This window comes from Parus major, chromosome Z, assembly GCF_001522545.3.
Source record: "Parus major isolate Abel chromosome Z, Parus_major1.1, whole genome shotgun sequence".
Taxonomy (NCBI): Eukaryota; Metazoa; Chordata; class Aves; order Passeriformes; family Paridae; genus Parus; species Parus major.
The window spans coordinates 22,920,590-22,937,413 of NC_031799.1; the positions used below are offsets into that span (position 1 = coordinate 22,920,590).

A 16,824-nucleotide genomic window follows, 5' to 3' on the forward strand; every position below is an offset into this window, starting at 1 on the left:
TCTAAAACTTGACTTTTTAAAGAGAGCTGGCATGAAGCCCACAAGGGTGATTAAGCACCTCTGCTGTGAGACAGGCCAAGAGAGCTGGGACTTTTCAGCCTGAAAAGGAGAATGCTGAAGTGGAGAACATATCAAGGTATATAAACATCTGAAGGGAGACTGTAAGAAGACAGAGCCAGTGTCTTTCCAGTGGTGGCCAGAGACGGGAGGGAGGGAGGGAATTTGGCATTTGTTTCCAAGCAAATATTGCAGCTAAAGTGTTGCCTTTCAAGCAAGGCAAACACCCTGGTTCAAGGAACAGCGTGGTGGCCTCTCCTGGCCACTTGGTCCATTACCCACAGACACCAATGTGATGGATGGTGAAAATGGTGTTTATTGCTGGAGAATTTGACATTTTATAACCTAGGGTCACTGTGTTACTCCCATCTGCTTTCATCACAGCTAGGTGCTATTGGCTAATTGCAAGAGGCATTACTGTACTAAAGAGGAGGGGGGTTACAATCTTTCCATTACATCCCGATATCTTCCGAGCACTGGGCCTTACTTCTACACTAAAGCTCCAAAAATGAAGTAACTTTGCTTCACAAGTAATCTCACTGAGCTGTCACTCTGAATTCAGAGGTGCACACAAGTATGTAAAGTAAGAAGCATCTTACTATGGTGAAATTTTTTTTTACTCCAGACAGGAGAGAATGTTCTCTCTCTGTTAGGTCTGAAAGGTCTTGTGCTTGGTCCTGCTGAAATCAGAAATTTTATGTTGCTACAAAACAAGTAGATTCTCTGGCTTCAATTAAAGTTTATTGACCAATCACATGCACTGACTTTAGCTATCATAGGAAATGCCCTGTGTTGTCACTAGTTCTCACAGCATAGCTGCATGCACAGTCCTGAGTAGCATGCAAACCTCCAAAGAATAGCTTTTAAGAAAACTGCTTTTGCCATGGATGAAAAACTGTTTTGTAGACTAGTGCCTCAATTCCAAGTTGTGAGCAAGACATAAAAAAAATAAAATTAGAAACAACTGATGGAATGGGTCTGTTCCACTCTTTAATGTTGAGATCTTAAAATACTTCTGTAATGTTCACTTCACACACTACAGAATTCATAGGAAAACAAAAGGTACAGTATCAAGCTGGCAGAAGCAAAGCTGCAAACAATGTTGTGTTTTTGCATATCAAACTGCTTGCAAACAAACTTCTCTTCTGCAGCAGTTTAGACTTAGATTTTTAGTTTTAGGGTGCCTTTTAAATATTGAAATACATTCATGCTAAATTTAAAACAATAAGAACAAATCTATCAATAATATAAAATTTATCTATTATGGCAACCTATTTTATGAAATAGACTTACTAGAATATACTAAGGCTCTTTATAAACTTAATTTTATAGTAGTGCCTTTTACTGAAAAAATTTAAGCGCTGCTGTTCACAGACAAAACTTTTGACACGGATCTTTTGCTAGGAATCAAGAATTGCAGCTTATCTAAGTGCTAACTATGCTCTTAACTGTTGTATAGTCTTCTGCAGATGTACAGAATTGCTTTATCTAAGTTCATAGTGCTGATTCTGGTTATTCGCTGGCTGACTCAAAACTGAGAAATCAACTGGGACATGAAAATAGCAGAAAAACATTTATTTTTCTAATTGGTGCTTCTAATGTGACACGAGTAAGAAGATCTCTGAACTCTCAGATATTAGAAGGCAGACAAAACAATTTCTTTTAAAAAAAGTTTTGTATTTATGCAGTATATTTTGATTTAAATAACACATACTCTTAAATTATTTTTTACTTCATTATAATGGGATTCCACTGTTGTTCTATACAGAACTTAGTACAAGCCACAAGAGCTATAAGCTAGCAGGAATGCACCCTTCTTTTGGCTTAATAATAAGTTTTCATATTAAAGACTTCTTTTATTCCAATCCAGAAAGTTTTAATAGTATCTGGTCAATGAGAATCAACATTCGTTTAGGAAAAGAAGTTCAAAATACAAGACAAGGTTGTAATTCAGTAACTGCAAACATTAAGATCTCCTGTTTGCTGATTTAAATCATGAAATCAGTCAGGAAGCTAAATCACTTATTCAAATTAGCCCATCCTAAGTAGGCCACCACTATTAGATTTATGAGGCTGAGAGGGAAAAAAAATCAGCATAATTAATGTACTGGATTAGCAACAGCATTAATACACAAACACAAAAGCTGCTGATGATATAGAGGGAAAATCAGATGTAATAAAATACTTTTTTGAGAAGAAGGAAGAAAAACCAGAAATAAGTCAGCATAAAGAAAAACTTATGATTTAAACAGGTACAATTTTCCAAAAAGGAATTTTCGTTTTTGCTGCTGAGGAGAGACTCCCCACAAATACCACATCTCTGTTTTAAGAAGGGTATTTTTAAATCTTTGCATGGTAATGGATTAAGTCCCTAGGGATCCCCATCCGAGCAAAAATAATTCCTATGTCCATCACACAGCAAAAATTAAAGCTTTGCCATCAGATGCATTTTAAAGTCTTGAAAATAATTTCAGTAGGGAATTATGACATGATGAAAGGTCTCTGATAAATTTGGGACAGCAAGAGAGAGTTGTTAGAGCAGCTGTCAGGTGAAAAAAGATTTTTCTTTCCAAGGCAGAGAGTACCACTGAGCCATGTCCCACAGCCACAGAGTCTCCTCTGACTTTATCCAGCACTACACCTACAGTTTTAATCTAGCTCACAGAACTCGTTGCCCTGCGTTGTGTTCAGATGAAATACTAGACCTGAGAAGTAATAAACTTTTCTTTGAAAAATATTAAAGTGAGAGAGGGAGAAAGGGAGAGAGACTACACTAATAAAGCACCAGCATTCTTGGGCTGACCTTTCTCTTAGACTCAGATATCCAATTTTCAGAGCATCTAAGTGCTTCAGAAATGCTTTGGCCTCCCAATATCCTTGCAGTAGAGGCAAGATTTTGTACCTCTTTTTTTAGGAGACGATTTGAAAATGGTAATTTTGGTTCATGTTCTGCTGTATAAACAAACTTGGGCTGAATGTGAGTTAGCTCAGACACTGGACTCAGTATGAGCATAGAAGAATGAGATTTTGCCTTGGTTAATTCCATCTGTTCCCTGATTTTCCTTACTTTAGTTGATACTATATATATCAACAATCAACTATATATACCAGTTAATATATGTATATTTAAGAAAATATGCACAGTTAATTCTAACTCCACATGTGCTTCTTTTGCTCAAGTACACATCATTCCTTATGAATGGCTAACTTAAAAAATGCAGCTGGTTTATTTCAGAGTAATATAACATTAATATCCATCCAAAGCCACTCACACAAAGATCTGGAGAGAGTAAGCAACCTAGATTTTCAGAGCTGAGAACTCCTGCCTTTCTGCTGTCTCCTACAAAGCTGTTTGAGAAACAGTATGAACAGTTATCTTCCCTTCTGCTCCTTGTACAGGACTGTCTCTAACTCTGTACTGAGAAGAATTGGTGCAAACCAACATAACAGACATAATGGGGGGAGAAAAATTCTTCTTCATGTCACGAGCTGGACCAGGTTTGTAGTCCTTTTCGAAGAGAAATCCCAGCAGCCTGAGACACATAGAGGGGTCTGGGTGATGAGTCAGCATGCTGTGATAATCAGAGTCCCCCACCCTTGTTTCTAAGTGCAGTCATAAACAAAACCCACCCACTAGCCAGCCAGACCATACAAAGCTAATCTCAGTACAGCTGCTATTCTGAAAGGATTAGCTAGATCAGAGAGCTACTTGTTTCATATGCTTCTGGAATACACTCTTGAAAAGAAAACTAAATCAACTGCCACTGGTTTTTTAACAATAAATTTCTGATGGAAGAGGATGTGTAATTTCCAATTTGATGAAGCAGAAGTGTCAATAATTTATGAAGTTGCTGTGTTTTCTGTATTACATAAGCAAATTATACATACCCTATCAAAGCCTGCATCAAGAAGGGGAAGAACAGAAGTCTCTTCTTGGTCAGCAGATCTACAAAGCAAAATCACAGAACCACAGAATTATTCAGGTTGGAAAAGACTGTTAAGGTCATCAAGTTCAACCTTTAACCCAGCAGTGCTAAGCCCACCAGTGAACCACTTCCCAAGTGCCATATCCACAAAACTTTTATATACCCCAAGGGATGGTGATTCCACTGTCCTGGGCAACCTGCTCCAACACTTGCATCCCATTCAGGGAAGAAATTTTTCCTAATGCTCAGTGTAAACCTCTCTTGGCACAACCTGAAGCCATTTCCTCTTGTCAGATCCCTTTCGACTTTGGAGAAAAGACAGACTCTCACCTGGACATAACCTCCTTTCAGGTACCTCTAGAGAGAGTGCCACAGGTACCTGTAGGTACCTGAAGCTCCTTTTCTCCAGGCTGCACAGCCCCAGCCCTCTCAGCTGTTCTTCACAGGACTTGTGCTCCCAACCCTTCACCAGCTCTGTTTCCCTTCCCTGAACTCGCTTCAACTTCTCAATGTCTTGTAGTGAAGATCCCAAAATTGAACATAGGATTTGAGGTGTGGCCTCACCAGTGCCCAGGACAGGGGGACAATCCCTGCCCTGCTCCTGCTGGCCACACCATTGCTGAGCCAGGCCAGGATGCCATTGGCCTTCTTGGCCACCTGGGCACAGCCTGGCTCATGTTCAGCTGCTGTCACCAGCACCCCCAGGTCCTTTCCAGCCACTCTGCCCCAGCCTGTGGCACTGCCTGGGGTTGTTGTGACCCAAGGGCAGGACCCAGCACTGGACCTTGTTGAACCTCACACCATTGGCCTCAGCTCATGATCCAGCCTGTCCAGATCCCTCTGCAGAGCCTGCCTGCCCTCCAGCAGATCAACACTCCCACCCAGCTTGGTGTCATCCCTGAACTGACTGAGGCTACGCTCAATCTCTTGTCCAGGTCATTGATACAGATATTAAGCAGGGCTGGTATATTATTTACTGTAAGGGGACACAACATTTGAGGATTAGATGGCATGAATCTGACATAGTTCTCTAAATATAATGAACTCCTGAGAAGTGTTTTTCCTTAAATACATACATAAAATCATGCTGTCACAGAAATTGGTGCTACAGTCTTCTGTTATAGGTATTTGCAGTTTTTATACAGCTTGATAATTACTCCTACAGCAAAACTGACAGATCCTCCAGAGAAGTCCTGTATCTCTTTACATACACAGAAGAGGATTGTAAAAAAAATCATGAAGAAGATGAAAGACATTCTATGAGATATCTTATGAGAAATCTAAAAAAAATTTATTAAGGTAAAGGTGAAACTAAGTTGTAAAATCTTGTTTAGCAGCAAATTTAGTTTACTTTCAAATCTTGGTAGTAATAGTTTTCCTGATACTCTATTTCCTAATATTTTAATTGATCTAGGAAATGAATAAAAGTGGCAATGGATTCAGTAGTGTGCAGGAGTGCTAACAAGGGTATTTGAAGGTATTTGATAAATACATAAGTCAGTAAGAATTCTTCCTAAATGCATAGATTATGAATTACTGAATAAGGGTTTAAGGACAATGTTCTGGTGAATTTAGCATCAATGGGATTGAAGTTTCCCCCATTACCCAGTTCAATGAACAATAATTTGTTATTTATCTAGTTATTTCCTTTAGAAAGTAATGCTCAGCTTTCGGGTTTGGCTTTGTATTTTCCTTCTCAGAAAAGACATGTATCTGTCTGACTTTCTTACTGCACAGCCCATCATGAAGGTGACAAGGGTAATACTAGTTTGCACTAAGGGGAAGTTGTCGAACACTCAAATAAAACATCAAACATGATTAGCCCATTTCAGGTGAAAAATACTACATTTAATCTGTAGGTCTTGCTAGTAAGATATTGTTAATTAATTAAATTACTTCAATTAGATAACTGTTATAGATAAATAAATGTTCTTATAAAATAAAAAATCTTTCACAAACCAGTAATACTTACGTGCGTGGAACCACAGCAAGTATTACAGTATGCTCTGATAGCGCTGTAGCACGAATAGACCTGAGGAAACAAAAATTTCTCAGTTACACTGAATGCTTTCTCAATATTGTTCTGAGTGCTTTCACTGAAAATATAAATGAAAGTCAGGACTGAAAGACACCACTGAGGCTAGACAATACAATAGTGCACTGCCAAACCTAACTATGCCCATTTAGACAAACCATTTTCATTTTGCCACCAGATTTCTCATTTTGCAGGTAAGAAGGCAAAAGCTCCAAAACCACAGAGTACAAACATCAGCTTTTCAGACCCACTCTTATGACCTAGTGAAGGTTTCCCCTGTGTACTCAGCTTATCTGGGGCAGACTGCCCTGAATGCATGAGTTGGGAAAGGTCAGTCCACACAAAGCATCTTCAACACCCTTGACTAATTTAAACAATAATCTCTACGCCCTCTCATATTTACCACTGTCCTTCTAGACATTGCAAAATTTTGTTTAGAGGGTGGGAAGTACTTTCAAGGCATGAAAGTAAGGAAAGTGGGCATAGCAAATTACAAAAGACTATAGTTCATAAAATACTGAATAAACAAATTTTTATGTTGCATTTTATTGAAAAACCAAAAAATATATGATCAGAAGAACACTCCATTTGTGTTTTACTGGCTAATAGTCTGGTTTTTTCTCTCATCACACTGTTCTGAATAAACAATTTTTATGTTTATCTGTTGGTCTTTTAGACTTAGACCAACGTAAGTATTTGAGCATTAAAATGCCCCTTCTCATAAACATGGCAAATTTCAGTTCATGACATACTAGAAGCACAGTATGGTGCAAAATGTATGCTTCTGCTGAAACAGTCTATTTTAGCAAAGGATCCCAATACTAAGCACTATCAGTCTTAAAGCAGCTTAGACACAACCATGTGGACTAAAAGAGTGTCTTTTGTGAAGAACTGGCAGTGCCTGACCTTGTGGACAAACAAACATTCCTTTGAAGTCTGCAGCTTCAGATTTTGCTGCAGCAGTAATCTAGGGAAGAAGCAGCACCCACAGCAGGGAATAGTTTAACAACAGCTCTGGCTTATGCTCTGATAGGAGCCCCATGACCTAGAGATAGTTCTACAATTCATCTTCATCATAGTGTAGCTTTCATATTGTTATTCTCTTAAAGATGTATGCAAACTTCCTGGCCTCAGACCCCAAACTTCCATTTTACTACAATTACAGGTGTTCATTTATTTGAGTTGTTTTTATCTTCCCCCCACTCCCCTTTTCTGGTTTAAAATTAAGAGGTTTGGTTTCATACAATGTATTCTGAAGGTTAAGAGAGGCATAAGGTGCTTTAGGTTACCTGCAGATATCTTCTGCATCAAAATATTTGGAGTTCCTGTGATCTATAACAATTATTTCCTGGTGTTTATCCAGGAAACATTCAAGCGCTGACTCCAAAGTCCAGGCAACATTGCACCTGTATCCTGCTCTGTCACAAGCCCACCAGAAACCATTGCTCTGGTTGTCTTCTTTTGCAAAGATCAGCAAAACCTGCAGGGGATGGAAAACAGCAGCACCCCATTAAGCATGTAAAGTAGTCCTCTGCATGGAGCAAGTCTTAACAAACACTTCTGCCCTCTGGAAGATTGACTCTGCTTTAGGAGTGGAAGGCTTGAACCACGGGTTGTAAAATCTTTCTTAATGGATACAGTGGTCATCAATAGATAATCAATAGTTAATTGTTTTAAACAAGGACTGGTATTTAGGACAAAACCAGCTTGCCACACAACGATTTTTTCCTAGCTCCTGTTCCAATTCAATCCACAACCAGCCAGAGCGTTCAAACATCACTGCCATCAGTCCATCCCAGATACACACACTTTTGATTGTAATGAACTGTCTGAAATGAAACTGCCTTAATTATCTGTTATCATCCCTGAAGACATGGGCAAAAAATTAATGCAGTTTTATTTGTTCTTTCTTCTTTAATCACAAAAAACGGCATTAAACAATTTCATTACAAAGCTGAGCAAGTAGGTATGTACAGGAGAAAAAATATTGTAATGTGAGGATTTTTTACCCAATACATCATACCAAACGGTCCCTAAGATATAAAGTAGTTTAGACAATTTCAATTGAGCACTTAAGGAATTGCTCACATAGATCAGGTAGGAAGTACTGAGGTGCAACCCTAAAGATCAAGGAGATGCTGAAGGAAGCCTGTTTGCAAGCACAAAGCATAGAAGCTGAAAACAGCTATATTTCTGTGCCTCTCATGTAAAAAAAAAAGTGTTTTTCAGAGAGAATAAATTTTTCATCATCCTTGCCCCATAATGCACAATTTTTCAGCATCTGATTTATTTATCCAAGTCATGCAGACATTCTCCATTACAGCTGCACTATTTACCACAGTGAAACTAACCATGTTACCCTGTGTGTCAGATCAAGAAAAGGGCTAATTGAGTGCAAATATGCTGTGAAAAAGAGGGCCTCAGAAAGTCAAACGTTTATCCACAGCTATTAAAATTGCACCAAAAGTCAGCAGCCAGAGACTAGTCGTGTATAAAGCAATATCCTGTTCATTTAAAAAATAAAAGTAATCCCCTGACTTTACTGAAACAACCTGTTGGAGAAAAATATGCAAAATTTTGCTCCAAATGCCTGTAGGAAAGGTCAATAACCTTTATCCAAACTTGCTTTATGCAGCTGTAGTACATGAATTTCAACACCATCAGTGTTGAAAAGCTAGAAAACTTGACAATAGCTTTCCTCTTATCTTTAGCTGTCTTATCTTTAGGATTGTTGAATTCTAAACAATAAAAAAATCAATCATTGTAACTGTGACAGGACAACCAGTCAGAGCTCCATTAAACAATGGAAGAAAATCATATGCTCTGAATTTCTGTAAATATTAAGAAGGTAAAAGTTTCAATGCACTGGAAGGGTTTTGATTGCAGTTATCAATACACAGATTTTGTCAGTTTACTGACACTTGACATCTAAAGTAACTGTTGTCACTCTTCCTGATCCCTGGGGTTTTTTCCAGCCATCAAAGTGTTGGAAAGCATTGACGTGGCCAAGCGGCAGATTTTCTGATTCCTGAGTGAAGTCCCGACTCTGATACAATCTTCTGTTTGGTTCCAACTGCAATTAGTTTTATTTTGTTCCTAGTCTGAAATGTTATGGGGAAAGAAAATTTGAGGGGGGGCAAGGGTGGAGCATTTTTTTGTATCTTCCTTCTCTCAGCACTCCCAGTTTGGAAATAAAGGATGGCAAAATGCAATAATTTACCAGCTGTAAAATAATGGAGTTTATTTCAACCATCCAATCTCTCACTGGTAGTTAATTATCAGCATGCAAATCCTGAATTACGAGAAAGTTAACTTTAAAAGTTGTTTTGAAATATTACTACTATGCTTTCTCATTCACATTTGTATGGAGCTTACTAAAAATCATCAAAACATAATGTAACTAGAGGTATATTTAAACAATGCTGTCAAAGTCAAGGCAAAAATATATCAATCCATATAAACCAAATGATCAAGAAAATTCAATCTATGCTCCTTAAAAAAAAACTTCATGTAGTTTTTTGTGTTTGTTGTTTGTTTGTTTGGTTTTTTTTTGCATGATTTGCCAATGTTGCTGTAAAAAGATCATTTTACTCAATGTTGCCATAGTTTAGGAATACCACTGACTTCCTTTGTAGAGGTCTTTCCAATTTTGGTGATGTACTGAAATTTTTACTCTATTTCTGAGTATTTGCTTCACACAACTATTGCACACCTTGTTCCCAATTTATTATTCAAATACAGAAAAGGGACAGAAATTTTCTTTAAGAAGTTTGAAATACAAGAAACACCAGCTGAGGATAAACAGTCTGCCAAAAGAAAAAAGAAAATTACAGCAACTTAAGAAGTTACTTAATTGTTTTTAAATCATCATATCCCAGCGAGAGACTTCCAAGGTGGAAAAGACATAGTATCTCTGAATAAAGTTACAGAGAGGCTCCTGTTATATTGGAATGAGAGAAGAGCGAAATGCTGTGCATCATCGTGCCTCATTTGCAGCTCATCAGGGAAGATCAGTGTGAATGCTGTGAAAGAGATGATGGCAAATAAATGTCCTAAAAGGTGAGAAAATGCAGCATTTGAACAGGAACATACCCAAACATCTACGAGCAAACGTTTCTGCAGGAGGATAAGACGCCTTTTTTATGTGACCTTTTTAAATTGTTTATAAAAACCACTGATCTCCTGTGTCCCCTTTTTCCTGTACTTTCAGCACGGTCATTTCTGAAATCAAACCATTCCTATTTACAAGCCTTGGTACAAGGTTGAGGCAACTGTGCAAGCTGTATATGGGATGTTTGGAGTGCTGGAGCTGGCTGGTTTGCTTTTCTTCCCTTTGCCTCTTAAGGCCAGGAGCTCCTGGGTCACAATTCTGCACAAACTAAACCAGATTTTTACTCTGACATATATGGTCATGAAGTCCAGTGGAGAATCTATTAAATGGTTTATGGCAGGTCACAGGCACAAGTGAGGTCACTTCTCAGGCAAAAAATATGTGCCACTTCGAGGCTGGCACAGGTGTCCCATAACAGCATAAAACACACCGGAATAAAATGAACTTCGCTAAGAAAAGCCCCAGTGGCAATTGTTTTAACAAACAACTGAACTTCTCAGACAGCAGTAAACATGAGTAATCATCCACAAATAGACATTTAAAATGTGATATTCAGTAGCTGTTTGCACTGCACAGAGAAACACGTAATTGTATTGTCAAGATGGAATAAAAGATTAGCACACATTTTTTAAATGTGCGGATGTGTGCATTACTTGCCAAATTATCTCAGGTATTGTGGCTTGTTCCACAAACAAACAACTTGGGTTTATATAAAGAGTTTTACTTAACTGTAAATTAATTAATGTATGGCAACTTCTTAAAGGATAATTCTTCAGTTAATGATTTTACTTAATAATTTCTGCTTAAAACAGATTCTTTTCTTACACAGATTCTCAGTTGTGAAATGTAAGGACAAAATAACACCCCCATCTGAAAAGATACCAAGAAGAATATCAGTTTTTATAAACAACAAAAATCCAACTTTCCCTTGGGCAAATCCAATTTCTGTGAAGCAATATCCTGACAAAAGCACTGAGAGTTGTTAAATATCTGCTTGATAATCTTTCTGAAGATGAACATAATCTAAAATATTTTTTCTGTGAAAAGTTCCACATTTCTATGTTGAAATTCCCTGCGAAACCAGAGACTGTTCTACTGCTGCAGCTAGTGCTCCACAGTCTTATTACAACATTAACAAGTAATTTCATCATATTGAGTCATCATTAAGACCGAATGTAAAGACATACAAATGTAAAGCTTCATGCTGCTTATCTTCCACACATAGGTTTTTCACAGAAAGGGTGACTGGTGACCAAATGTCTCTGTATTTTACAGAATTAACTGACCCATAAATTAATTCAGATGAATTATGTATCACTAAAACAATGTTAAAGACTAAAATTATTTAATATCCAATAATCTGAGAATTCCAACATCCACTATAAGCTGAAAAATAATAACACTTGGCATCTGATACTGTCACAGGAAGTAAATATACAGAAAAAGAAGCAAGTATGGGTCCGAGCTGTTGTTCCTTAGCTGAAGTTGAACCTGTCTTGTTGTAGGTCACGTGATTTCTTGGATTGGTGGTCTGTAAAACACAGTTCTCTCTCCTGTAATAGTTCTCTGTCCTGTTCTGCAACACCCAGGAAGAACTGAACTAAATTTCATAAAGCTCTCAGCTTTGGTGTATCAAAACTGAACTGAAGTTTTTAATATCCATAGAGGAAGCTCTTTCCTTTTTTTGGTTTTCTGGTTGATGCACATCCACTCCTACTGGCAGGACAGATACAAGGAATGAGGGGATATTAATGGAAATCTAAAGGTCTTATTTGCCAAGTTAATTTGCAGATCTCAAGCAATCAGGTACACAAAACATACATTACCCATCTCACAGTCCTTGTACAAGTGAAATTAAAGTATTATACTTAACTATAGAGGTTGAGCCCTAATTTCTTCAGCTATTAACACTGAATTGGCTCTCTCAGAAACTGAAGGAGCATCTTACCTGAATTGGGTATTGTGTCAGTCTCATGGGCCCAACTTGTACTTCTGCAGTTGAAGCCTACAAAAAAAGAGAAATACAGGTTTTGGGTTTTTTTTTTCAGTCTGGCTCTTAAGAAGATAGTGTTTTGCATGCAAGAATTAAAGATCAAACAGAACTATGAAAGATGTTAAAAGGCACACTGACATATAACTAGCAGCCTTAATTTAGTTGCTTTGAAGTGCATCTTACATGATCATCTTTATCAAATTCCTATTTTTGTTTTACTTGCCTGTAAGTTAAATATGTAAATATGTAAGTTAAGTATGGTAGGATCTTAAATAAGGAAGCAAGAAACACACACTTCCTTTTCCCTCTTTCCCCAACAGAGTACCCAGGTTACATAGGACTTGCTTTTGCTGGAGTCTACAGAAAGCTATTTATCTCTGGCCTAAAGTTATTCATTTGAATGGGAACTTTAATTGAAGTGACATATTCTAAATAATAATATTTTAATGGGATTGATAAGGAAATAAGTGACTTTTCAGAAAAGGAAACTGGTTTGTATCGCAGATTTAAAGTTGTTATTCAGAACCATAGCCTTCACTTTCCAGGTAAAAATATTACTACCATGTTAGCCATGACATTTTCAGAAGACATGAGAGCACCTCATAATTTAAACCTGCTGCAAGAAAGCCAGTACATGTGGGCTGTGGCTGCTTTGTTTGTTATACTTCTTAGGAGCTGGACTACGTTAATACTTTTTGTGTCTTGATACATTTCAGTACACTTCTCCTGTACACTGCTGATTTGTTTCACTTCAGATCATTAGCTACAGAAGGTTGTTAAGCAACAGAACAATACATATGTTCTCACACAGGTGCACATACTTCACAAGAAGAGTCTTAAAACCCTTAAAATGTTCATGCATATGGAGAATTGGGTGCAAGTCACCAGTCTCCAAAAGGGCAGGTTCTTCGCTTTCCTGGTTACCACTTACCCCAAGTGTAGGTGAGTTAAAGCAATCACCCTGCAAGACATGTAATCTGACCAAAACCCTAATTTCTAGGCACATTCCCAAGGCCATTCCCTGGCACATAGGAATGCTGGAGCCTTATTTCTGTGACATTTTTTCTCTGTGGTACTCATTAGTTTGAGCCTTTTTTACAAGCCATACTTAATCCTTAAAAAATGTATTTTTCAAAGGAATGTGTATAAACATTTAAAACAGGTGAAGTTCCCAGTATTCTACTCCTTTCTTTAGAGAATACAATACTGTGTTAAGCATTAACAGCCTTGCCTGCATGTGAGACAGTGGCATTATGTATAGCTACAATTGACACGTTGGACTTTCATGCACCACTGCGCATCGATTCTTCTCAGCCCAACAACGTACGTCAGAAGGTGGTAACGGGCAGGACTCCAAAAGATTAAACTACAAAGCCTGCCACTGTTTTCCAAAGCAAAAACTGCCCCCAATATAAGTGTAGTTAACCTCTCCTTTTCTCACAGAAAAGCTTCACTTCCCACTTGAGCTCCTGCTGTAGCAGAATGTAGCTTAGTGCCAGTAAGCGTATCTGAACAGAAATGGAAGGTTAGCACCCATCATCAGCCATGAGTTACCAGTAAGTTAAAGAAACAGTTCTCTGAAAGCTCACAACTACTCTTCCCTCCATCCAAGAGAGTAAAATAGCACATTCACACTCCAATGGTAATCAATAGAAACCCTTTAATAAATCTTCTATCATCATATAATTTGATAAAAAAAAAGAAAAAGTTCTGAAGTAATCTCATTAGACAAATCTGTAAGACTACACAGCAGACTTCAGTCAGTCTCAGAGCCAAAGAGTATTTTTTGACAATACATAGCTCAAACGTAGTCTCAGAATGTATGGATCAAGAGCATGAGATTCTTCAGTGAAAGAAGAATACAGACACATCCATGTATACTTGGACATAAAATTGATATTTTATTATCCACTTATTAATGCCAGGGAAATATCACGGAACTCACATTGTAAATGAATGCCTTCCACTTTCTACCACTTCAGAAGACACTCGGCATTAGTCACTCTGTATTTTCAAAAATGAAATAACTATGTCCAAGACATAGATCAATGCAGGCAAGTCTATCAAGTCCTTTACAGAGATTACTTTATAGATTAGCCACTTTTCTTATCCTGTTTATTTTAAAACAACAGCAACAAAATAATCCACTCACTGAGACTCTGACTCAGAGTTTTTCTCCCGGCTGTTTCTGTGTCAGCCTCATGAATAGAAAACACTTGAATAGAAGGACAAAAAATTCAGGGTCTTTCTCTCTCTTCCTCCCTTCCAGATTCAGAGTGCTCCTGCCTTTGCTAACAGCAGGAAAGGTCGGTGAAAATTAGAAAATCTGAGACCCCTGATGTCCCTGCCCTGCTCAGTGCAGACATGATGGGGTCAGAACCATGGAGTGATGCAGAATAGGTGCTGTTATACCTTTTTGCTATGTAGTCTTTAAATTCCTAAAATGTTCAATTGCATTACTTATACAATGCGCAGAAACAGATGGGGACTGACAAATTAAGACTGGTAATGAACCTGATTATGGGAAGGATAAATAAACCTTCTCATTAGATACAGTAAAAACTATGTCTGACATCCTCCTTTCTGGTCTTTAAGTTCTGAGTCTTGTTTTCAGACCCTTGAATTTATATGCCAAGCTGCTGTGGGTATAAGTGACTGACTCACTTTTCTCTGTCAAAACTCAGCTAAAGGAGGCAGCAAAAACAAGGACATGTATGCCTGGCCTTCACAAATGTCCTATGAATCTCTCATTCACCTGAAGGAACTCCCAGAAGAATCTACATCTACTACATCTGCTACATCTTCTGAACTCCCAGAAGAATCTGACCATGTGGACATTGTGTATTAGTGATACCGTGACCATATCTCTGTTCATTTCCTTGCTTAAGTGAATATCACATTGCTGATTATTTCCAATATAAATAAAGCTCTCATTATTTGACTGACTGCCAGGAAGGACTGCTAATAGATCTGCAACCTAAATCAATTAGTGTAGTAGCTCATAATAGACTTTTCTGGTAACACATGCAGAGACAAGACTGATTCCGAAGAGGCCAGTGAGAAAATTCCCATTTTCAGTGAGCAAAGGACCAGACACTGAAAACAAAGAAATAATCACCTAGAATTAATAAAAGCTTTAAAAAGTGGAAAACTGCTTGTTTTAACATTTTTAGCTGCCCAACATTATTTTCAGTATCACTGTAATCTCCTAAGCAATCTCCACAGGAATCAGCTATGAAACAAGTAATTAGACAAAGTCAATAGCACTTTCTTAGCTCTTATGCTTTTGTGTAAATCAGTGATCATCAATTACCTTACTATCATAGCAGTGCCATTAAGCAAATAGCACTTATTACTTCACTGAATTTTCACCTTTCTGAATCACCAGTACAAAAGTCTTTACCCCATTATGGCTGCAGACTTACAGCCCTTGCAGTTTATGAATCATCAATAATTACCAACACGCCACTGTAATTAGTGTTGACTAATCAGTACAGCAAAATCTTCTTGCATAATTCTGTGCTGCTTCAGAGCAACAATAGCAGCTAGAGCCAAGGAAGCAGTGAAGCAAAGGTGTTGGTGAATTCAGTCTCCTGAAAAGGCTCAGGGTGGATGTGCCAGTCGAGAAGCAACACACAGATGCCAGTGTCTCTTTGGACACCCTATTGCCTGAAGGCTTCCTCTCTTCCCTTTCCCTTTTACTAGCGTATCCATTTGTTCAGCTTTGTAGTGTTTCCAGACTCTGTCCCTTTGGTTTTGCAAGTAGGTAAAAGGAATCTCTTTTTGACCCAGCTTTCACCTCAGCCTTGTGTTCCCCTGGCCGCATCTCTGAATCTTTCCATGGGCTCTTTTTCACTTCCCTCCAGCTCAGTTTCCTCTATCCACAGCTGCTGAAGATTGACACTTCAGCCTGTTCCTTGGCTATTAACATTTCCATGTTTGATTGTACCACTATTTTCAACCTCAAGTCCCTTTGCTCTTTGTTTTTGTTGGTTTTTTTTTTCCCAGCCAAACTGCAGCCCACAGCCATGTATAACTTCAATCAATCCTGGCCTTAGTCTTGCATGAATTCCCTTATGAGACTCAGGGCCAACATCTGTTGTCAAACATCCTTGGCCTGGTGTCCTGCACTTCTGCCTGCTACAGCACACCAGACAAGTGTGCTCAGCTCCCCTTCCACTGTTCAGCAAAGCTACACTCTGTTCTTCCCCTCTTTGTCTTTGTTTTGTCTTCCTTAGTAGAACTATATCCCAACCTTTCTCCTCTTTTAGTTTTTAATCACTTCTGGTCTGTTCAACTGCAATCCACGAGCATTTTTGTTTGGTTTAACACTCAGCCACTCTTCCTCTGTTTGGAGTTTCCCTGTCTTTCTTTGTCAGCTTTGATTCTTACAGAGAGCATCACTTGACCTGTTTAGCAATTTCTGTTTATAAAGAAGGGGCAGATGTATAGGAGGAGACTGAAGTGCTCTTTTCACCTCTGAGTCAAAAAGCCCCTAAATGATAATTTGGCAAAGGCTGGGAGACAAAGTAGGATGAATCACTCCTACATTAAGTACTCATACTGCTGGAGACTTGGTCCTGAGCTAGATAGTTTTTGGTCTGACTTCCCCACCATTTTTATCATCATTCCCTACCTACCTCACTCATTTGACTGACAGCCTCTTTATCCTCTCCACCAGTACAACAACACTCTTTCGGGA

At 38.3% G+C, this 16,824-nt stretch overlaps 1 protein-coding gene across 1 annotated transcript in view; it reads right to left on the minus strand.

The window, feature by feature from the left end:
- The window catches only part of PDE8B (phosphodiesterase 8B), a 72,180-nt gene that overhangs the window by 28,156 nt on the left and 27,200 nt on the right, over positions 1 to 16,824 (minus strand). The window contains exons 2-5 of the mRNA XM_015652975.2: positions 12,078 to 12,134; positions 7,308 to 7,498; positions 5,956 to 6,015; positions 3,946 to 4,003 (exon numbers count right to left, since the gene is read on the minus strand). Of these exons, the coding sequence (XP_015508461.1) occupies positions 3,946 to 4,003; positions 5,956 to 6,015; positions 7,308 to 7,498; positions 12,078 to 12,134 (366 nt within the window). The remainder of the gene's footprint in view (positions 1 to 3,945; positions 4,004 to 5,955; positions 6,016 to 7,307; positions 7,499 to 12,077; positions 12,135 to 16,824) is intronic.